The sequence below is a fragment of the Cololabis saira genome, chromosome 23 (assembly GCF_033807715.1).
Source record: "Cololabis saira isolate AMF1-May2022 chromosome 23, fColSai1.1, whole genome shotgun sequence".
In the NCBI taxonomy this organism is placed as follows: domain Eukaryota; kingdom Metazoa; phylum Chordata; class Actinopteri; order Beloniformes; family Belonidae; genus Cololabis; species Cololabis saira.
In genome coordinates this window covers 23,939,529-23,963,287 of record NC_084609.1, presented here as the reverse complement: position 1 = coordinate 23,963,287, position 23,759 = coordinate 23,939,529, and the positions used below count along the sequence as shown (strand labels likewise).

At 42.3% G+C, this 23,759-nt stretch overlaps 1 protein-coding gene across 2 annotated transcripts in view; it reads left to right on the top strand.

Annotated features, from left to right (window-relative positions):
- The window catches only part of tbc1d22a (TBC1 domain family, member 22a), a 147,718-nt gene that overhangs the window by 8,830 nt on the left and 115,129 nt on the right, over window positions 1-23,759 (top strand). For both annotated transcript variants that reach the window (XM_061714509.1, XM_061714510.1), the window contains exons 4-5: window positions 127-370; window positions 3,845-4,027. In XM_061714509.1, coding sequence (XP_061570493.1) covers window positions 127-370; window positions 3,845-4,027 — 427 coding nt within the window. The remainder of the gene's footprint in view (window positions 1-126; window positions 371-3,844; window positions 4,028-23,759) is intronic.

The window sequence follows — 23,759 nt, the reverse complement described above, 5'->3', positions numbered from 1 at the left end:
AAGAATCCTCGAGGACACAACGTTGAGGACGTGCGCAGACATTACCCGTGTTTTACAAGGAGTCTGTTATGTTCCACGCTGAAGTCTGAGTGGTGTCCTCCCTTTGCTTTTCTGTGACCTGAACAGGTGATTGAAAATCACAGCAAACAGCAGGAGCGACAGAGGCAGGATGACACAGCAGAGCCCGATCAAAGAGAAGAGGGCACGCAGGAGGAGGTGGTGGAGGAAGAGGTGGAAGATGAGGACGATGAGGAGGAGTACCAGGGGGATGCAGTCAGCCCAGATGCGTCGTTGGCCTCTCAGAGCAGCCCGTACTCCGATGCCCGGCTCGTCAAGTCCCACAGCGAAGCTCCGATCGGGTCACCGAGAGGTTAGTAAACATCAGCGCGAACAGAGTTCAGGAAGAAGCTTTGGCTCTCTCCTGCATACAGAAAAACCATCGTTCAAACACTTGAATAATGAGAGGGGTAAATCAAAGCCTCCGTTATCAACATATTCTATTGTTTTTGCAGTTTTAAACAGTTGAACTATACAGCTGTCAGCGTTTCATCACACTCAGCCCATACGCTCCAGCAGAACAGCACAGGTGCAGTACAGCGGAGGGCGGCAGATGCTGCGTTTTATGCTCCGCACCGGCAACATATTCTCAGATTACTTCAGTCAATCTTCTTCACAGCTCATGAACCAGGGTCCTCCTGCTTTATATCGTTTAGCTTATTATTGAGTGACTCTGCTGGTTTAGCGTGAACACATTGTTATCAAGTGGGGAACATTTATTCTAAAATGTATGTGTAGTAAAATCATGAAAATACGTGAATGAAATAACAAGTGTAGGGATGTTTTCAACCTTTTTTTCCTAAGAGGATCGGTTACCTCTCTTCCTGCCGTCTCTACTTTATTATTTAATCATCAAATCCAACAGTAAACCTTCCTCCTATCTTCGGATATAAAACTGCTCCCCTCTATCTTTTTGAAAGCAGGATGGTGCTACGATATTGCCAGCATCAGTTGCAGATGTTGATGTTTTACCCTGTAAACATGGAGGCTACCTGTTGTTCTGCCTGGCAGGTGATTGGCCTGTCTGCTTGGCTGTCTCTTATTCTGACTGCTGCTGTTTGTAGACACAGAGAGCACCGGCAGACCATTACCTCCAGGCTATTCCTCTTGTATCCTCACAGAAGAGACAATGCACAGGGTCGCATGCAGTTTCATCAAGATAATACAAGCCTTCTCTTCAGTATTCCTCCCTCTCACTGTTACTTTCTGAGTCCCTCGTGCTGCAGGCTCAGAGAAGTAAGACCTTTGTAATTGTAATGGCCAAAATGAACACGATGGACAACAAGATGAAAAAGATGTGAATGTGAGTGAGATGTTCTGTTGCTTCTGGGGTTGCAAAGGGGCGGGAGCTTTTCAGACAGAAGTCAACTGTGGGGCTTTTGGAATATTCCAGCATCGAGTCGAACCATAAGGCTCACCTTTAGGCCTATTTTAAAACCCTCTTCAATTATAAGGTGCACGGAATAAACGGTAAGATACCGTACTATAGTGGCTGGGGTTGAGTTACATATCTACCTGATGGAGCTGCGCTACAGCAAATGCTACAGCAAATGCAAAAAAAAAAACAAGAATAGTACTGTAAGTCAAACTTTATTAACAAAATAAAAACCAGCTTTCTGAAAACTGTTCACTCCCAAAACAAATGCGGAGAGGAACTTTTCCAGTTCATTCCCCATCCCTGAATCCCTCGAAATCTTCTTCCGTGTCGAAATGGAACAGCTGGGCGAGTTCGGCTTCTAATGGTCTCGTCACAATCGCCACAGCGTCGCTGTGATGATTCTTGGCGGCTTTAGCGCCGTTACTTTTGGCGACACCAACTACAGTACCCACAATCCCCCTGACTAGAGTAACGGAAATTACTGTAATGGTCATATATAAGGCACACTGCCGTTTTTTGAGAAAATTAAAGGCGCAAATTAGGTGCGCATCACAAATGTAGATCAGAGAAATTGACAAATGATCATAATATTCTGGAATGTTTAAAGGGGACCTATTATGAAAAACACGTTTTTTCTTGCTTTAACATATATAAAGTGGTCTCTCCTCAGCCTGCCAACTCAGAGAAGGAAGAAAGCAACCAAATTCTGCAGTGTCTGTACAGCCGCCCAGATGAGCCGTCCAGTGTGATGTGGATCTACGAGCCGTTCAGATTCTGCTCCCGTCGTTGCGTAACAACGGGAGCGATTAACATCGGTTGGCCTCCGATGCGTGAAACCACGCCCACAACTAACTCCGCCGGCCAGAGCTTCCGCCATTTTTTCGTAGCGGTGTATGGCGTCATTCAGGCAGCCAATCAGCACAGAGCCTCATTTTCATAGCCCCGCCCACTCAGAATCCCACATAGATAATAAGGTTAGAGAATGGGAAGATAAAGACATGGTTTAGAGGCTGAATTTCTAATTTATTTAGCAAAAACAATCAAAAGCTTGTTTTTAAGACATTCAAGGCCTGTTTAAAATAGGTATTAGAGGCCATAATAGGTCCCCTTTAAAGTAAATAAGAATTAGAATAGAGACAGTCTAGATGAATAGTTTAGTCATATTAGCCACTCTGAATAATGTTTTTGTATGAAAACATGAAAGTGTGAGAACCAGCAAGAAACAGCATGACGCTAATGAACTCACAAAGTGCAACCTTCACTCCCCTCACGCATGTGGTCCCTCTCCGTTTGTCCTGATCAGTGCAGAGCACTCTGACTAACGAGCGAAAACGACGGTCTTCCTTCCACTTGGCTTTTTTATTACCTGTTTAACAGGTAGCTTATTAAATGGACTACATAAGAGCTTATTGTTAAAGTGACACAAAAGGTTCCACTACAGGCGTGCCGCTCGCTCGCTCGCTTTAATAATAGTTTTTAATTTCTGGAAGTGCAAGTTAAGCACTTGGGAACAGATTTAGAGCCTTTTATTTGTCCCTGTAAAAGTTGAAAAAGATATTAAAACGGGCGTCCGGCCAGTCGTCTTAATTGCTGTTGAGTGTTTGTGTAATTCTTCTGGCAGTAGATGTTTTGCGGTTTTGCTCAAACACTATGAATTGTTGGCAAGTTGAATGTTGTTGAACGTCCCAGGATCGTTGTTTCCATTTTCAGTCAATTATGCTTCGTGGGACTCTTTCTGGAACTTTTAGCACATCTGGGGGAACATGTGGTGCAGAGAAGGCTGAATTAATGGGTTTGTCTCCTTCTTTTAGGGCTTTAATGGTTGAAAAGATGCTCCTATATTTGAAGGCTTGTTTCAAAACAAGCAGTTAAAATGAAAACAGTTGTTATCAGATCGGTAGATTCATGTCTGTGAAGCGTATTCGTGATGTTGCACTTGAAAGATGATGCTCACATGGACATGCGACATGTGAGAGTTAAAGGAGCTTGAGGCCGGATGGTGGCAAGATTTATGAAAAAAATCCGTATACATTTCAAGTTTTCTTGTAATAATGTCAGATGAAGCGTTCCAAACCCAAAAGAATGAGCCCTCTAGTGTATCTCTCCTTTGCCTTGAACAGGCTGTGTGCTGCAAAATGTGCTGCAATTCGGTCCCGAATTTCCCGCGCTGGGCTGCGGATGTGACGTCACATGACGCTGCATGCACGTTCTCCCCGTTCTCCCGTGCCGGCTTCACTGTTGGCTGCAGTACCCCCAACGGCCGTCGTGGTGAAGGGTGGCGCTAGAGAGTCTCATTTCTTAAAAGGAGCCTCAAGATCCTTTAACAGATCTTGTCAGACTGTGTGAGTTTAACAATGTTTGCGTTTGTCGTGTGGTTGTTAATGCGACCTCTTTGTCTTACTCCACCAGAAGCAGCAGGTGAAGGCACAGCCCTCCACAGACAGCGGTCTCTACCCCACCGGCCGCCCCTCATCCCGCTCGTGGCCCGCATGGCCGACCAGAACACATCCGGCACCCCGGCCATGACCGAGAGGGAAGCGTCCCGTCTGGACAAGTTCAAACAGTTGCTGGCGGGGCCCAACACGGATCTGGGTAAGAGACGCTCCGTTTTCCTAGTTGCTGTCCTCTGTTGTTGTTGCGTCAGTGTTGCTGCGACTCGCTGCTCTACGTCTTACTTTTTCCTCTCCAAGCTTTTTCACGTCTTTGTTTCCGTGCTCTTTGTTGCTTCCCACCCATCTGCCAGCTGTGCCGTGCTGTTAACGATGCCGAGATGGGGAAAGTCATCCCGCCATCTGGACATGCAGATTACACCAGGGAAAAAACAAAAAAAACACCAGCAACCACAAAAGCAAATGACAGGCCTTTGTTCTAACCAAACGACAGGCCTTTATTGTTTATCCAACCCCAGAGAGTTTGCTACCCTTGTAGCTACAAAACCAGACCACAGCTGACTTTGTCTCCTTTGAAACTGACTTTTTGAAACTGCTGCACAGCGACCTGTTGCATTCATGTCTTTCTTTTGAGTACAAAAACTAAAGTAATGTAGTCATCAGACGAGCCGCCCGAGGGCGCGCACTGATTTCTGAGATCAAGCCGAGGACGACTTATAACGGCAGACACGGAGCTGAAGAGTTCTCTTTTAAAGCCTAATACGAGCCGTACCTCAAAGATTACCGTATTTTCTGGACTATAAGCCGCTACTTTTTTCCTAAGTTTTGAACCATGCGGCTTATACAAAGGTGCGGCTATTCTGTGGATTTTTCTTCCACCACTAGGGGGAGTGCTAACCGGAATTAGAATTAAAAACTAAGACAAAATAAATGCAAAGAAGAATAGGCTACTGCTTCTTTAGCAGATAGAAGTAGAAGCAGATTTCAAACAGATAAATAGATGAATAAATACCGGTTATTTTCTCTTGGTTCTGTCCCGTTTTAATCAGCAAAGTTGCTGCCGTGTTAAAAGGATCTATTTAGGTACAAACATGTACATCATTTACAGTTCAAAATCCTTCTGTACATGTAGTAAATGTCTAATCTAACAACATAAATATCTGCGGCTTGCATATCTTTTGTTTTTAAATAGAGCGGATGCGGCTTATATACAGGTGCGGCTTGTATATCTTTTTTTAATTGTTTTTTTAAAAATAGAGCGGATGCGGCTTATATACAGGTGCGGCTTATAGTCCAGAAAATACGGTATATGTAACAACAGAAATGAAATCATCCAGTGTAGTAGATAAACATTTACATTAATTACATTTACACAGACTTGCTGTGATATAATGAACATTTCCTCTTCATGTATTTATAAGAGCTTTAAATGTAAATGCATTTGTCCTAAAAGGCTTTTATTGTGAAGGAACCGTTTTTCAATTAGAGGCTGGTTAAAAAAACGAATGTATGAGAAATTGATCTCCATCACAAATGAGACATTTGCCTTCGACTAACCCCAATCAATCCAAAAGTTTATGTTGTGAAGTTCTCTCAGTAACATTTTGTAGGAACCAAAATGCCACTGGATCATAAACTTGATAATTGGGTTTTCTGGAAGGTTTTCTTATGAAATATTCAAAAAGCAGCTCGACTCATTTCGACTTTTAGTGATAATTCATGGTTCAAGAATCTCACTGCCGATATATCAAGCGATTTCATGTTTTCTCCCCCCCCCCCCATACAAGCCCATCACATAAACATTGTGATATTGATGTTGGCATTGAATTTGGCTCTCATGGAAAGTGATCAATATAAGTACTGAACAAAGCATTTTATAATGGCGAGAGGACCATGTTGATGTTTTCAGGTGCAGCAGGAGAGTAATTGAGAAAGAAGTAAGATGTATGAGATCTTGTGCTAGAAACCGTTAACGATTTTTCCTTCAGATTAAGGTTCAATTAAAGCAAAACTAAATGCATGAAACACCTCAAAGTTTTCTCCCGCAAGAATTGACTTAAAATGTTCCTTGAATGTTTTCTTCCTACTCCATTTTTATAGTTTAGAAGTCCTTGTAAAATTAGCTGAAATTTGCACAAAAGACCTCAGTAATTAGCATCAAGAAAATAAAAATACACTTTTAACCGTATCTTTGCCACTGCATAGAAGAGTGTGGTCATAACTGAGAAATATTGGCTTGCTTCTTTGTTTCTTCCCAGAAATGTGCGAGGTTATTGACAGTTCACAAATAATTCATGTATATCAATTAAGGGAAAACACAAATATTCAATCAATATCCGTTCAAATGAAAAATTAAATGTTGTTTTGTGAGATGACAGCAATGAAAACAATTAGAGATGTGGCAAATACAATACGATCTAGTCGGAGCTCAGATTTTCATAAATGTCTCACTGGATGATTTAGATTTTAGCCGACTAAATTTCTCTGAAAAGTTTGATCAGTTTGTTGCGCCAACATATCAGGTGTCACAGTGCTGTACATATAGTATATTTACTAACAAAAAAACAAGTTTTCTGAGTCCTGCTTGTACTTGGACCCTCTATCGTCAAAACCTGCAGCATTAATATGTTCAGTGTGAGTGAAAAGCTGTTTGTTTGTGTTACTTGCACTCCTTTACAGCATTACTTTCCACTTGTAGATGTCTGTAAGACGCATGCAATTAGCAGCAATAATTAAGATTCTTGAGTGTAAACACTGAAGAGCGGTTTCCTGGACGTCGACGTTAGCCACCAGCGGTGGCGGCCGGTTCGAGGAAAGCGTATCTCGAACGTCGGCAGAGTGTCTATTGACGTCGGCCCCCATTAGGGCCTGCCAGGCGTCACATGCCGACTGTCTAAATTTAGTTTAGCCCCTGCGCCATGATTAGATAGCCCAGAACAGGCGAGGCACGCTGCCGGGTGCTGGCAGCATGAAAGATGAACTTCATTCACGGGACATAATTAAGTGAAGGATTGGAGGAGGAGGAGGAGGAGGAGGAGGAGGAGGAGGAGGGGCTGCTGAGAGGTGATAGGAGAGGGGAGAAGGATGGGGCAGATAAGATGAGATGAAACTTTAATGATCCCCGTGGGGAAATTGGGTCATTGTAGCACTAAAGAATGGGGCACAGACTAGAATTTAAAATGTTAGAATTTATGTAGAAATTTTAACCTTCTCTTTTTTCTCTCTTCCGGTGATCCGACATTTTTCCAACCCTTATACTGTTTTAGAGAGGTCATCATTCCTTCTGGCTGTTTGTGTGACACATTGACACTCTTAAAAATGCATACACATTTACCAGCAGACGCTGTCGGCAGGGATGCCCCCCCCCTTGAGTAAACGGGAATCTTGACCGAGTGTCCTTGAGCTCAGAGGACGCGGACCGGGATGATCCATTAGCCGGTTCCTCTCCTGAATGGTGTAATTAATTGCACAGACAGCCAAGTTTTTGGGCCAAGCCCCTTCTTCCCCCAGCTGCTCGTCTCCAGAGTCCACATGTGTTTGTCTGCGTGTGACGCCGTTGGTCATTGTGAGGCTGTCGGCGTGACGACCCAGCGCTCCCCGTCCTTAATGCGTGTCTGCAGCCTTGTTCGTCCGTGCGATCTCCTCTGCATTCAGAACCTTAACAGGCCTGTCAATTTCCCCCGTCTCTTGTCTCCCCGGCTCTGTCCTGCTGTCTCTCCATTGAGCCTTGCGACAGGTTGTGACAGGAGTCTGTTTAGCATGTAAGGTCATTTAGAAAGTGATGACCTGTGCATGTGTGAGAGGAGGGTGATTGATGTCGGGTTGATCTCCGATAATTATTCCTGTCCTGAGGCGAGTGTGTCTGCTGAGCACACCTGAACATGTCACCCACTGTAAGCTCAGGAAGTTGGAAGATTTACAACCCCAGGCGGGAAAGCTGAGGAAAAGCCAAAGAAATACATGTTTAGAAATAAAAATTAGAAGACGTGTGGGCTTCTTGGAGGTAGAAAACTACTGGATTACTCTTCATCTTTATCTGTGGACCCAGCTTTCAGACTGTTATCTCAAAGATGTACTTACGATAGTGTTTTGGAAGTGGAAATAAAACAGATATGATGGTCAGTTATGAGGGTGGACCCAGCTGGCTTCCTCATCAAATGTAATGATCTGTTAGTATTTCATATTATCAGCTAAATCCACTCTAGTAAAAACTAGCAGCCCATTAATTCAGTCGAGAGCCATTTCTTTAAATTGTCGGCATAATGACACACAGGTGATCTCCTCTTTATCTGCATTCACGAGAATCCCACAAAGAAGCGTTTTTTCCTCCCCGTCGTGTGCTTTCACAAAGTATTACAGCATTCTGTAATCTGAAGATGGCTCATTTCCTTGACTATGTCCGCATCCATCAACAGGTCCCTCATGTCTCTGGTTGCTGACGGTGTTTTATCTAGTTTGTGCTGAATAAATGTTGTTTGCTGAGTTCTGCTGTCGTTGCCGAGTCTTGCTGTGTTTCTGCTGCCGTAGGAGAGAGATGCTGAGTCAGCCTCGGCAGGTGCTGGCTCCACCAGGTGGTCTTTATTTGTTATGCTTGGCTACTTTAGCTCGATCGCCCCTTGGTTAGGCATTTTGGCAAGGCGTTGTAACAAAGGGGCGATTTTGTTGCCATCCCAATGATGAACTTAGTGATTTCACCCTCTGTGCCGGAGTTTGCAGCCGTCCCTGCGACCGCTGTTATACATTATGCTTCTGTTACTGCTCTCAAGGTAGAACCAAATGTCAAGAGTGCTGTTTCCTCTGAGCGTGTCACACAGCACGGTGAGGCGGCGTAAAGGTGCTGCAGAGCCGGAATGTGAATGGAGCCTAAATGGCAGTTCTTTGGATGGTGGACAACTTTTGAGTCATTGATGGAAAGGCTTGTGGGAATACTAATTCTTCAGTCCCGGCCTTAAAGGGCATCTGTTCTGAGGACGTGTTGTGATGCTGTTTCTGCTTTTACGTAGCATTTCGCTTGATTTAAAAGTGCGATAACATGACTCTTTCCAGCATCCCACGATCAGATGCTGCAGTATGTAGTTTTTGTTGTCGTCAGAATGTCGTGTACCAATTTAAAAGTCATTTATTTGTTGTCGAACTCCGTTTTTTAGGAGCGGATCATTGTTCTTGTGACAACTATAGTGGCCCTTGCATTATGGGATGGAGAATACAAGGTAGACTGGTCAGATCCATACTGGGGATTTTTTCTGAGGTAGTACACCCTTCTAATTTTCACATACTGCAGATCTAGTTTGGATACTGTTTTATTTATTTGTAGTAAAATTAGTGAAAACAGATCGGCAGTGGGTGTGAATATTAATACATCTTTTGTTTTTTAAAGTGTATGCTGCACAGAAATATTATCCAAGATTAAAAACTCCTGTTTAAAGCCTTATTTTCCACTTACCTTGCCTCATTAAACTCAATTGTGTTGTTAGTAGATTTTGTTTTTGCATTAATGAGATAATAATACAGTAACTTTAAAATCACTGTCAACATTTTTCTAAACTCTAGACTGTTTTTTGTCTCTTGGATCCTGCTCTGCTTCACGCCGACAATCCAGAGATGTGGATGTTCAGTTTATCGGTGATCCAAAACTGAGCACAGGTGTGTGAGAGGGCACCGTCGTCTGACAGCCTGTCTGGAGCGCACTCCGCCTTCTGCTCGATTGCAGCGCTGATACGCCTCCGCTACCCCAGAACAGCATAAAATAGGCAGAGAAATAAATGGAAGTTTACTCGTATCATGTCACCATCGCTTTTAAAATTGTTTGCGGTCTGGGAACAGTTTGCCAAAGGCACTTTTAGTCCTCACAGTTTCTGAAAGTTTTTGTCCAGACAGGGCCGTTGGCTTTTTATTGGTGATCAATAACAGCATGACAGTCCAGTTGTTTACAGCGAGGGGCCAACAACTTGCTAGATGTGATACTGTAGAGTCTGACATGTTTCCTGGAGTTAATCAGCTGCCTTCACCCCGTGTGTGTTGGATACTCGCTGTAAGCCACTTGCTCTGTGACAGGCTTTGAGGCAGATTTTACAGACTTTGCGCATATGTTTTCTTCTTTTAATAGATTTCAAGTCCAGTAGCTGGCGTCTGACATCAAGCACTTGTGGCTGGAAGCCAGAAACACTGCTGTTGCTATGGCAATGGTCCATTCCCCACTTTTTTTTTTGGCAGTTATATCCTTGCTCTCGTTTTCACTTTGGCCTTATCATCTCTTCTCCCTTCTCCTTTTGTTTTTAACTTTCTCCGTCCTTTATTATGAGACGGAGTCCGCCTCACACACATACACACACACTCACAAACGCACGCTGAACATCTGTGTCCCATCATCGCCGTGGATTACCTTCAAGATCATAAAGATGATGATTAAACTGTTCGCATGCAAAAGCACAAACATGAAGTCAACTTCCCTGCCTGTCAGTGTGTCTCTGCCCTCTGTTGGGGGTGCTGCAGCTCTTCGTTACCGCTGCAGCGCCACGCTGCACTCCTCCTCAACTACCAACGCTGTCATTGCTGCAGTCCTGGTACCAAGGCCTTCTGCTTCTTTCTGCAGAGCTACAATCTGCAATCCTGTTACACAGCAGCCAGCATATGACAGGCTTACCATCAGCGCCAGCTGCGAAGTTATTAGATGCCATCAAAGTGTGAAGTTCTCGATGTAATTCAATTGAACTGTGTGCTAATGGCTCGCCTTAAAGCACTGTCCATGTGTGATCAATTCTGTGCTCTGTGACTGGTGGAAAAATCGCAAAATACGGGCTTCCCTGGGAGACAGTGGGCCAACGGAGGAGTCTCTCGATGGGGCAAATGCTCTGTAGTAGCTTTCTTTGGAGGCACTTCATTTTTAGAAAGTGAAAAACTGGAAGAATGGTCCTTCATCAGTCCCTTTTTTGCTTTTAATCACATTCTTTGTTTTCCCATGAAGCTAGATTTGTCATTATTCAGTCAAAAAAAATCTAAATTTTTTTTTACATTCAAACACTTTTATTATTTGATTGAAAATACTTTTTTTATTTGAAGTTTATTATTGAAAATATTTTTTTATTGATTTTATTGAATAATAAAGACACAAATCTACCTTCATATGTTCCTTACATGCTAATGATCTAACCACCTTGGTTGGTCTCCCACGTCAATATCCGCCAAGACTGTCTGGCTCATTAGATCACGTTCCACCATGTGCTCTTTCATGAAAATGTTTCTTTTTTCTTCTTCTAAATATCAGACTCACTGAACATATCTCTGCACTTTTGCTCTGCTCAACTGTGTGAACTTTTGCTTTATGACTCGGGGCCTGTTTCAATTTTAGTTCTGTAATTTTTTCCTAAAGATGCATTATTTATACACCTAACATAGCAGTTAAACGTAGCCAAAGAGATGGATTCCTCAACTGTTTTACAACATAAACAGTGTTCATTTATGCACGATTAATAACGCAGCCTTGTTTGACAGGTTTTTTCTTTTCCGTTAAGGCTAACACCACATTTAATAATTCCCTATAATATCCTTTTTATATACTGCTGCAGATTTATTAAGCAATCAGGGAAGCCGTCCCAGCGCTGGGTAATGTGACGCTTATGGACAGAGCAGATGTAAAAAGGCAGTTGTATCAATTGCCAGCCCTAACTTAATGTATTACCATAAAAAGAGACTCGAAACCAATATGTGACAAGGAAGAAGGACAACTGTTATTACTGATGACAGCCAACAATTTATGTATCGCTGAAAGAAAAAAGACAAGAATCCTTTAGGGCTGCTCAGACTCGGACTCAGAGTTGCTTTAGTGATTCTTAGGAGTTTGTGGTTCTTTCACACCTACAAGCTGTTTGTTTTCCTGCCCCGTGTGGATTGTTAAAACAAAAACAACTGGACCAAGACCTTCAAGAAAAGAGGATTTCAGTTTAAATCAACTGGTGAAATCTGGTTCATGGTTAGAGAGCAAATAGAAGCAAAACAGGACCAAACGGGAATAATTTGATCATTTGGGACTCTTTGATCGAGACAGAGACTTGTTATTATTTCGTTGGGATTACCGGTGAGATAAATCATATAGTTTATGGTTCTATAGCTCAAACTCAAGTATTTTGTGACATTTGTCAAATACAAGTGATATGATAAATTATTAGGAGGCCAACTTATCTGCACAAGTTTGTTGCATCGTACAAAAAGCAGTACACTCATATTCTATAAAAATGTCTTCCGTTTCTGCCGTCAGCATATCTTTATGGCAATGTTCTTGCGTGTTTGAAGTGATAAGTTTAGACGCATTTGGATTTTTGTTTTTGTTAAAAATGGCAAAACAAAGATGAAAATGTCACAAATTATAAAGCTGACAAGGGGTTTGAACCAGAACAATCGGACACAGGTATGAAATCAACCTTGAGTCAAAGTTACACTGATACTAAATGAAGAGACTCCGCCCATATATCATTAAAAGTTACAGACTGATAGTAAACTAGTAGACTTGTCCCATATATCATTAAAGACTAATGGTCCAACCAGCCAGTGCAAATGAAGGTTTCAGGCAAGGTGACAATTAATAGTTGTGGTTCATACTGACTAGCGGCTTTTTGTACTTACTACGTTGTCTGTAAAAACGTTTTATAGACACAAGTAAAGGAAAACCCCTGGGCTCAGATTTTCTTATGCCTGCTTAATCTTATTTAGGGTCACAGGGATCTGCTGAAACCCACTGAAACACCCTGGACAGCTTATCAAATTATCATCCACAGAAATTTACAACATGTTTAATCTATATTAGTGTTGATTGCCGCATGGTGACATGCATGTACTCTGCTGGTCCTGTTGGATTCCCTCCCCATCACTCACTGACCTGTTACAGATAGGAGCGCAGGAAGCAGCAGCATGATTGGATTTAAATCTACAGACACGGAAACAACAAACTCAAGGATGTAAGGGGAGAGTACGATGAACGATGTGTACGGCATTTGGAGCTCTAAACCTGAACATACACATTCTGGGAACACATTAATTGCCACTAGGTGGTACTGATGTGGTATATCTTCTTTAAAACTTGAAAAAAATGAGTTTCAGAATCTAAATGTTCCCCTCCATGTGCTGTGACTGGTTCCCGTGGCTGTACCGCCACAGACGGTGATCTCTAAGCATTATTAATGCAGACTTCCACAACGACATTCGAACCATGCAAATGGATTATTGGTTGAATCTGCAGTGACATCGTTTAACTCATAAATGAGTTGTTTTATACAGGAAATAAAATGTGGAAAACTCATCTTACAAGTTGTCACTTTTGGAAAGAACTACATTTTTCTTTTGGAAAGAACTACATTTTTCCTTCTGAAATTTATTCTGGAAAAAAAACCCAACACCGGGTCAGTAAATCAGTGAGCTTTACTTTTACTTTTTACTTATAAAACAAAAACACAACCACAGACCCTTTTGGTCGCTCGCTGGCACAGTCACAACTGTACTCTGGTGTGTGCTCGGTGTCCTCCTGCACATATCTGGGCCATCCATCAGGCATCCTGAGCAGGAATAATCCAGGGAGGGAGGGTTTCTTTCAGTTTTTTTTCTTTTTTTTTTTTAAAAAACAGGAGTCCCATTAGTTTACGAGCTGTCTGCTCCCCGGCGCTATCACTTTGTCCTTTCGATGAGTCGGAGCGTTCAGGACTCCCACAAAGCATTCAAGGTTTATGGGAGGAGAGCTTAACTTTTTAATACGGACCATAATAAAGGTGTCTGCCCCGATCGAGTTGTCATGTCGGACACTGGTGGCCAAAATGGCTTCAACTGACGCAAGAGAGGTGCCGCCGACGAGCTAGAGCCACAGTAACTTCAAAACCTTAAGAGAGAGAAACAGGACAGAAACTGCAGTTAATGTTTTATTACAAGAAACATTAATTGGCACAAAAAATATGACTTTCTAAGTTTCTTCTCCCAAATCTGAAAGATTTGTATTCTACCTGGTGATGTATCGTTTGTCTAAGAGCCGATTCTTGTCTGTTTTGCTGTGGATCAGGAACGAGGGGGGATTTTATTTTGACTGACACATCATGCGGATAAGCACATGTGATGATGGGCTAAGATCATACCATATTTGGAAGAAGAAAGGGGTCAGACACTGAAGCCAGCGAGGTCGGTGGTACAGCCCAGGTTCACACTCACCCTCAGCCGGATCCAAGTGCAGGCGTTGCAGTGAAAACGTTAAGCAATGAGCGAAAACTGGAAATGAAGCAGCATCTGGCTGCATTTCCGTGATAGAGACTGTCAACTGAAAATATTCTGTCATCAGGAGTCGACATTAAACTGCACAGACATCTAAAAACCGCCCGCTGGTCCGTGCAGCTGGAGGAGAGGGGGGGGGGGGGTTCCATCCCCTGACCCTGGAAAAGTGTTTTGCTTTGGCCTTTATTTGATTTGTTTGCTGCTGTTGCTGTTTTTTTCATGATCAGTTGCTTATTTAAAAGTTTGATTAAAAGGTTCAACAACATTTACAAAAAAGTAATTTAAAAGGGGAAAAGAGCAAAAATTAGTTTTTTTGTGAAAGTGGTGAATAAAGGAAAATATCCTAAAATGAAAAGCTCTGGGTTTTACTCAATAAAGAGCCGTTTGGGAGTCGTAAGAGCCGGCTCTCTGCAGGGAGCCGAGCCACAAGAGGCAAGAGCTGGACTCTCCATCAGTAATTCTCACGTAAAAGTTATGTTTGCAAACTAAAAGTTGCATTTTCAAAACTAAAGGGTCGGTTTTTCTGCCTTTCCACAAAACTAAAACCGGCCACGCCCACGCTGAGGTCTATGGAGCTAGAACAATCTCATAATTCACAAATGCACATGCCGAACCACAAATGCACAGGACAAAATTCACAAATGCACAGACTGATTCACAAATGCACAGAACAATTCACACAAAGGAAGACATCTGATTGGTTGCAGATCCTTCCGTGTTAAAACAAAACGTATTTGTGGATCGAGTCACGTCAGGGGAGTCTCAAAAGTCACACTCAAATCCAGCGCAGCTCACAGACAAAAAAACTTTTTAAAATCAGGTTATATTTGTGTGTGCATCAAAAATACATTTGTGTATCTTGTCCTACGCACATGTGAATTGTTCTGTGCATTTGTGAATTCTTATTCTTTCTTAATTGTATTTTCAGTTTTTCCCTTTTTACATTTAATAACAAAAAATAAATCCATCCTGTACCTGTTTAATTGTTTCCCTTATCCTCTTTCCCCAAAAAAGTCATTTTTTTCTGATGGGACACTGCAACAGAGACCAAATAAAACATAAAAAACATTTTTTTGTATTTAACTTGCAGTGAAACATAATTTAACTGCTCTCTAGCTTTGCTGTCATTCTGTGTCTTTTACTGAAAACCTTTTCCTCCTAATTGAATATTAAAAAAACAAAATGAACGTTGCAGTAGTATGGCATGCACTTCCTGATTCTGGACTTCTGACTGCATTTCTAATCCCAGACAGCAAAACAAACGTTATTCCCTACAGTTAAGCTTCAGCTTGTAATTATTTAATAGCGAGTAAAAGATGGAATCAAGCATCTGTCGCATCGTTGAGGGTTTTATGCGACTTGTAAACGCCTACCTGCCACCTGCGCCTTCTGAGGAAGCTTCTGCTGCACAGCACAAGGCTTTCGCAGGTGTGTGAGAGTGTGTGTGTGAGTGTGTGTGTGATATGCTCATGCGTGAACGCGGCCGTTGTTGCGTACAGTGTGGTGGTTTTGCCCCAGTGGCTGCGCTCCGTCTGAATGATGCTTGAATAGTGCATGGCTCCGGCCTGCCAACCGCCTTCGCTCATGCTCCCATCAGCCCCCTTTTCAGCCAGCACTGACTGACAGCACTTTCTCACCGGCTCGGGTTCTTCTCTCCGGCCTTCACAGAACCGTGGACTGACTGACAGGCGGGCAGACAGGCGGACGCTCCGACATGCACATTTATGGCCACACAAATACGCGACCTTTCCCTTAGTTACTACACTACGTTCTGTCATATTGAGTGGTTTCATATAGTAAAAGCTTTTACTAAGCCATTAAAGCTCCTCGAGCTGCAGAATTTTGGTAATTTATGTCGTTTACCAACGCAACAATGATTCTCATCGTACTTGACCGTATGCTTGACTTCTGTGCATAATTAAACCGCAATTCTTAATAGCGCTCTTAGTGGATTCTTACATGCAACCCTAATTTGTGGCCCCTTCACTTTTTTTCCTAACATTTAACATTTCTTTCTTTGTTTAATTTAATACATTATATTCTCTTTTCACATTTAAAAAACGTCTGTGAACACGTGCCAGCTCTGCAGTGTCTCCAAGTGTAGAAATCCTGTTTATGACACAGCGAAATAAGCTTAAAATGTTAACTAAATGGCTCTACATACTTAAAACAATGTCTTCGTTTTATCCACATCAACAAATGCTGAGGAAAGTTCAATAAGTCCCGCTTGTTTTTGCACAACCAGTTCATCATATGATCAGGATTTAGTTTAAAAAACAAAATGACATTTTTGAACTTCCCTCTTGCCTCGTCACCGTTAAACTGCGGCTGCTTACGCATGTTTGAGCGCCGCCAGGCCGTGCGCTGAGATAGCCTTTTTTTTTTGAAATTCTTTTCTTTTTCTAGTCTACTTATATTGCTCATATGCCTGTTTGGTTTTGACTGAGGTCGTTTTCATCGCCGCAGGAGCAGAATCTGGACGCCCAACCTTTGAAAACTTGCTCTGTAGTCAAGTGTTAAAGAAGTGGTCCTGTGACCCACATGGAAGTGGTTCAAATCCCCATGTAGGCTCAGAGAATCTGGGGCAGGGATGCGAATAAGCCAGCGTCTCCCTCTTTGAGCTGCTGCAGTTTAGGTGGCCTTTATCGAGGCGTCCGGCTCCATCTGCTTCACCGGAGCCGCTGTCGGCAAAGGTACCGATCCGACTGCACCGGGAGACTCCACGTTGCGTTCATACGGGGGTGACCTTTCCCTCTCCTTGTAGCTACTCTCAGAGCTCTGCTATGTATTACACTTGGCTATCTCGGCTGGTTAACTATAATTTTCATGGAGCACAAGCATGAATGGTCACATTTTGCCCTGTGAATGTTCCTGGAGTCGCTGCGGGTTCATTCGGTTGGAGGGTCCCACACCAGAACAGCTGCTGTGGGTGTTCAACAGAAGGTTTGTGGAGTCTTAATCACCCCCCTGGTGGTCCCAGACTTAGACAGAGTGGACCTCCTATAAGTTAAGGCACATAATGGTCACAAAGAAAAAAAAAAAACAACCAAAAAACCCCAACAACTAGCAGCTGTTGCCCTTGAATTGCTGTTGTAGGTTCTTTTTTTTTTTAATGTCGGTGAGGAATATAGCTTTCTCAGCAGCCTGGTAACCCTAAGGTCTGCCAGCATGACAAACACCCACAATACCGATGGTACAAATTCCCCCGAAAAATATATACAACAATGTGGTTCTTTATTCACCCCCACTGGGAAATTTGGTTGTTTCTTCCCCCCACTTGCTCTTCTCTATATGTGTTTTGATATAATTGCTTGTGGGTTGAAGTGATTGTAAATTGAGTCTTCGCCTTAATGAGTTCCCTCGCCTGGTTTCTGTAGAGACGTGTTAAGAACAACGTCTTCATAGTTTCAATTAGAAGCTTTAGTTTTATTTTTTTCTCACGACATATTAGTATGATTAAAGCGGAGTGACAAATGTGTCGGCTGAAACGGGCTTGTTTGCATTGTTAACTTCGGTCCACAGAACCTGACAGGAGCGGCTCGTCCCCCGTCACCTCTGGGACAGTTTCGGATCCCTTTTTTTTTTTTTCTAATTTTGTGCCCACATTGTGACAAGTGCCCACTGAGCAAAAACAACAGATTAATTTTCGAAATGTCACGAAATGCCTTTAATTTATTCCAGCGGAGCGAGGGCTTGGCTGTCTCATTTGTAATGTGCAAGGGATTGCCCCAGAGAGTTAGATATGTTTTCTGAGAGATGAGCAAGCCTCACACTAATGAAACGACATCTGCAATTTAGCCTGTACGTCAGCTATGCTCATGTCACCCGTTTCTGTCCCCGGCCACTCTGGGAAATAGAGTGTTATTCTACAGAAATTGGAGATGAGTAGGACTGCATTTAGGAAATAGGAGTGTGGGCATATTTCCTAAGAGAGTGTATTTGCATCAGAATAATGCATCACCTCAGAGTCTCTCACAGATGGAGAGCAGATTCTATATTATATTTCCTTATGCAGATTGCCTCAAAGAAACATTTTAAACCCAGGACTAATTAAAGTGCATAAAACTGGACAGAGCTGATTAAAGATTCATCCGACTCGGATCCATCCTTGTCTCTTCTGTCCCAATGTGGCTCGTTGGTACTCTGGCTGTCGGGTTGCGGGTTAACAGGCTATGCACAAAGTGTTGACCAGGAGGGATGTAGCTTCTTTTGTAAATCGCTGCAGCATCAAGATGTGCAGACTGTTGGCTATACCGTGTGTCCCCTCATACCTTTTCTCTTCACCCCTTATGGTGAGATTAATGCCAGGCAGGTGAAATGTAACGTAGTTTAATTAAGCCCCAGCCACCAAGATTCATGGACTCATTTCTTTGTCTGACAGTGCAAATTAAGGTTCAAAGGGTGCAAGGGAAGAAGAGAGACATCCTTGACTAACTGTTAAGAGCATAATAAATGTGGGAGTACACGTAGGATAAGAGTTTCACTTTGCTGCATGCAGACACGGACAAATTTGTTGGTACCCTCAGAGCTCATTGAAACTGTGCTTCGTTCCTGCCAAACAGTGACTTAAGTAAAAAGCAATTATTGCATATATTTGATGGTGTAAACCCATTTTTCAATTTCAATGATAATTTAGAGTGGCTTGGATAGATGTGCTAGTACCCCCGGAATAAAACAGTTTTGTTCTTCATTTCACATCCAATAAGGCCACGTTTACACAGAGCCGGGTATTTATAAAAACTCATATTTCCCCCTTTACGTTTTGAAAAATACCATCATTTACACAAACCCGCATAAATATGCTGTTAAGGTGCTATGAGCAGCCAAACCTACAGGGGGCAGCGTAACAAGAATCACAAAGTCATGCTAACCAATCAGAATCCTGGAAAAAAACGTCAACAAATGACACGAGGAACTTCCAGTTACTTCCAAGACGGAACGAGAGTATTTCGTTAGGAGTGACAGAGAAGTGGAGTTACTTTTAAGTGTGACGTTAGAATATAAAACAGGTAAAATACAAGAAAATATTGACAGTGGCCAAACAAATTGTAAACACAGGTCGCACTCATGACGCTGGTGACGTTTCTGACGCATAATGTGATGTTCTGAAGCCTAAATATGTATTTATGTATTTCTCTCTGTTTACAAGCAAACGTGAAAACGGATTTTTTGCAAATCTCCACTTTGGCCGGAGTTTTCAGAAATTGTTGTTTTTGGTGACTTTGAGCTTCGTTTTCGTGTAAACGAGCAGCCAAAATGCATGAAAACACCACCGTTTTTGCTACGTGTAAACAGGGCCTGAGACTCTAATACCACTTCAGATGAAGTACTAAAAAATAATATATTTAATAATATATTTATTTATTTATATTATGACATCACTTCCTCATCAGTCATCATCACGCTATTAAGCTTACAAAGCTATCAGCAGTTTGTACTCACCTGTACTCTCCGGACCCGAAGACAAGAGTCGCAATCAGTACGTTTACATGCACTAACAGAACGTGGAATTGTTGCCTTAATCCGACCGATATCGATTTTTAAAACCCAATTATACACCTGAGCCGGGCTGTAGTCGCACCAAACTGAAGCTCTTGAGATCGAGCTGTTAGTGCCAGATAATGCGTCCTAATCCGAGTTATTCCGGCATGTATACCAACCCAGTAGCCGAGCTACTGACTGCTCCAGGACTCCCCCTTCCCGGAGGTAATGCCGCCGCGAAAGCCATAATATAAACACAGTAGGAGAAGAAGAAGACGAACAACAAAGAAGGAATTGGAAGAACGGCAACGCAAAAGTGCCTCACACACCTCACTCATAATAATCAATTGTCTCGCCCATGTATACTTGGATTTCTCAGAAACACTAGTTTTATCCTTAGCTAGAGTGTTGGCAATAGATTGATTAGATGTGCAAGTACCCGCACTCAGTGGCAATCTCTAATTTCACCACTGCAACATATGATGGGCTGATGGAGCGATTGGCAACGGCTAACTCTGACATGAGGTGGGCACGTTTTAAGTTGGCCCCATTTACAACACGGCGCCCAGTATTACCAGAAAAAAGAGACGTGAAAACTGCTCTTCAAAAAACATTTGGCGTGATGTTCCGGTTTATCTGTGCCTGGTGGATTTTATGCGCGGAATGTAGTCGGTAATAAAGTGAGGCCGACCTGCCGGTCACCTGTTGGTCAGTCAAGCTGAAAATCGGCAAATTCTGGTCCGTGGTCAGACAATGGCTGCATTTCTACTCTAAAGATTCAAAACCTCTCTAAACCTTCCATCGCACAGCAGGTAAACCAGTCTCGCGTCACATGAAATGGTGAGATGTCTCAAATGGATTTCTAGAGACTTTCATGTTTTTGCTACATAAATCCAGAAAGATATACAAACTAGTGTTATGTTTTGTTAGATGGGGATAATTACAGTTATAATTAATTTACACTTGTGTAATCTCACATGTGCTACTTTTTATTTTGATACTAAATGTTTCCAAGCAGACTTTGTAGTTGCTGTGTAATTTAATCAGGTGTGTCCCTTATTAGCAGGAATGTTAAATAAAGGTCTCGTTAGCGAGATGTCAATCTTATTGAACATCTACGATGAGGAAACTGCCGTGTTGTTGTTAGGTGTTATGAATACGTTCAGGTAGACTATCTCAACACTACGGTAGCAGCTTCCACCCTCTGCCTGAAAGGATTACTACTACTACTACTACTGGCATTTAGCAGACACTTTTATCCAGAGCAACTTACATCTGGTGCCGACTAGGTATAGGGATTCTCAGCAGGGGCGTTTGACTTTCTGGGTTCGTCTTATTTGTGCAGCATTAGCATCCAAGCTCATCACGCTACATATGTTTTACTGCAGTCAGCCTGCAGTGAAAACCTTCTGCTGTTGTTTTAAGGTACTTTACAGGCAACCTTCAAAACAAGATAGTGGCATTTCAAGATGTTTAATCCATAGATTATGCAGTTCCTTATAATTTAATGACTTTATGAATGTTTGAAAATGATTCCTATTCTTGACAGGCAGCGGCAGCCTCTTAACTGTCACTTTCACAGGTCGCCTCGAACACATTTGACCAGATTTTAAAAGTGTAAACAGAAAAGCAAGAAAAGATTTCTTTTCTCGCTCTTTTCAGTGACTCAAAAAAAGAAAGTGTGAAATCCAGGTCCCATACAGCCCGTGTATGGAAGTAAAATCTAATTTTACTTAAAGCGGAGCAGTTTTCAGAGTGGCTCAGAATGAATAAATAGACTCAGGTTAGAGTTGAACAGTACAGCCTGTACATGGAAGTGAGAGGCAAAAGCTTTTTGTCAAGGAACAGTTTTTCTCGTGTTCGCCTCCCGTATCGATGTATAGCCTCCACTCTTTGATACGACGCCTCTGAATTGCTGCAGACTCGAGGAGCAGACGGGGGGCAAGCAAAGAGGCGCGCCTAGAATCCATGGAAAACAGCTCCGCAGCTATTATAGTCTGTGTCATGTCTGAGAGTTACTTTGAAAAAAAAAAGAAATCTGTGTTTTTTAAAATGTGACTTGCTGCTGTGCTGGTAGCCTTGGGGTAATCGAAATCTTCCCACACTGTGGAGCTCTGACTTCTCTGAGCCAACAGAGGCACACTGTGCACTAGATCACTGTATTGAATTTCTATATAATTAAAGTCACCAGGGACAAGGTAAGCGAGAAATTTTAAGTGGAAGATGCACAGGAACTATACTGAATAAATAGGTATTCTCATCAGTTGTACAAGCTTTAATGCGTTGCACTCAATTTAGCCTATGGGCTTACGCTATTGCTATTTCCTATTCCGCTATCCGTCACTGGCTCTACATTGCTTTTGCCTTGAAGAACAGGCAAGGCAGAGTCATTTGGCAGCACTAATCAATAATGTTCACTTTGTGCAAAAGGCTTCCAGACAGTGCCTTGAATAAGAGTTGAGGAGGAATTTGGCTTATTCATTAGATAAATTTGTTCCTTTTTTTTTTTTTTTTTTTTTTGTTTTTCACTGTGAAAGGTATGTTAAGCCAGAGTCATTTCATTTGCAGGAAAATCAATTTCCTCTCTTCCTTCACTCTTGAAATGCAGACAAACAGTAGCAGAGCAATTACAAGCGAAGAGATTTCTACTGCGTTTTTATGTTCGTCTCTGTTTGGCTGTGGCAACTTGTCTTGTTGAATGCTAATGGGGTTTGTAGAGTTGCAGGGAAGGGGCAGAGGGAGACCTCTCTGTGAATAATGGATGAGTCGATGTTGGTGAGAACTCATCCAGGAACCTTCTGCTCTGAAGAAATACTGCTGAAATTCATATAATCATAAATCTTCAATATCCTAAACTCCCTGATCCTGATGGAGGTGGTCCTTCAGCGTTTTTACTTCCCTCTAGGGGTCGTTGGGAGTGTGTGTTTGTGAAGCGTACAATAAGTCACTCAAAATTAAAGTGAGCATGCTTTCAGAAATGATGCCACTGATGGTTGTACATGAAAAGTCCTAAAAAAAAAAATATTGTGATCAATGCTTAACTGCCTGTCAGGCTGAGATCAGGGCTAACCACTCCATGACATCGTCTTCCTTGTATTAACCTTGTATTGATGTGGATAGCTCTTTGTAATAAAGTCAGAGGTTGGGTTCACCTCGGAGTGAATGTAGACTGGAGTTTATCAGACTCAAAACATCACAGAATTGTTTTGAACTTGTGCTTTTGTGTCTAAAGGGAGAAGAATGCCAAACTTTCAGATCCAGACTGGATTTGATGAGAAATGTCAGTGAAACAATCGGACTAACTTTTATCGGACCAACGACATAAAACCTAAAGGACTTCTATAGAAGTTGACTGAGTATCAGTGATGCAGCGCAGTCGTGTCGTGTTAGGAACTGTTGCCTCACGGCAGGTACTTTCCTCGGTGGTCGTTTCTGTGATGGACTTGCTGCTTGTCCAAGGGGAACACCTCCTTTTGCAGGTGAATAACCCCAAACCTCCCCTGAGTTAAAGTTACAGTAATTTAACTTAACTCATATTGCTTTTCGACCAACTTGAAGCTGCTGCTGTGTAGGTGATGGAACCACTCCAGAACTGGTTCTCTTTAATTAGCTTTTAAGAACTGGTTTGTGTTTGCATACACACAGAGTCTTTACAGCCCATGCCATGGCATCATCACCTCTCAACCAGCCTCCCTTTGCAGCACTCTGTGAACTCCAGTGGTCTACAGAAATTCAAAGGACACAAATAACTGTTTTCATTCATAACCAGAATGTCAATATTCCCAGTCTGCCTTATTAAAAGTTGTTGTAATTGAGGTTTAAGGACCATCATTGCTGTGCCGACCGGCATTTCCAAATGTTGATGGGTATTTGTGAACGCTGCTAAAAAAGAAGGGATTAATACCTGCTGTTTTGAGCTGGATCTATAAATGCCAGCAGGCGATATTAGAAAATCCAAAACTGTTTAATAATGATGATGTGAATACTGCTATTAAATTCAGTTTAAACAGCTATTGTGAATGCTGCTTTATGTAGCGCAGCAGATAACATTCATAAACACCGACCGGCATTTCCAAATGCTGACTGGTATTTATGAACGCGGCTGCAAACAAGATTTATAGCTGCTATTTTAAGCAGGATCCATAAACACCCGCAGTGTTCATTAATGACGATGCAAATACTGTTTTTTCTAAATTCAGATTTTGTTG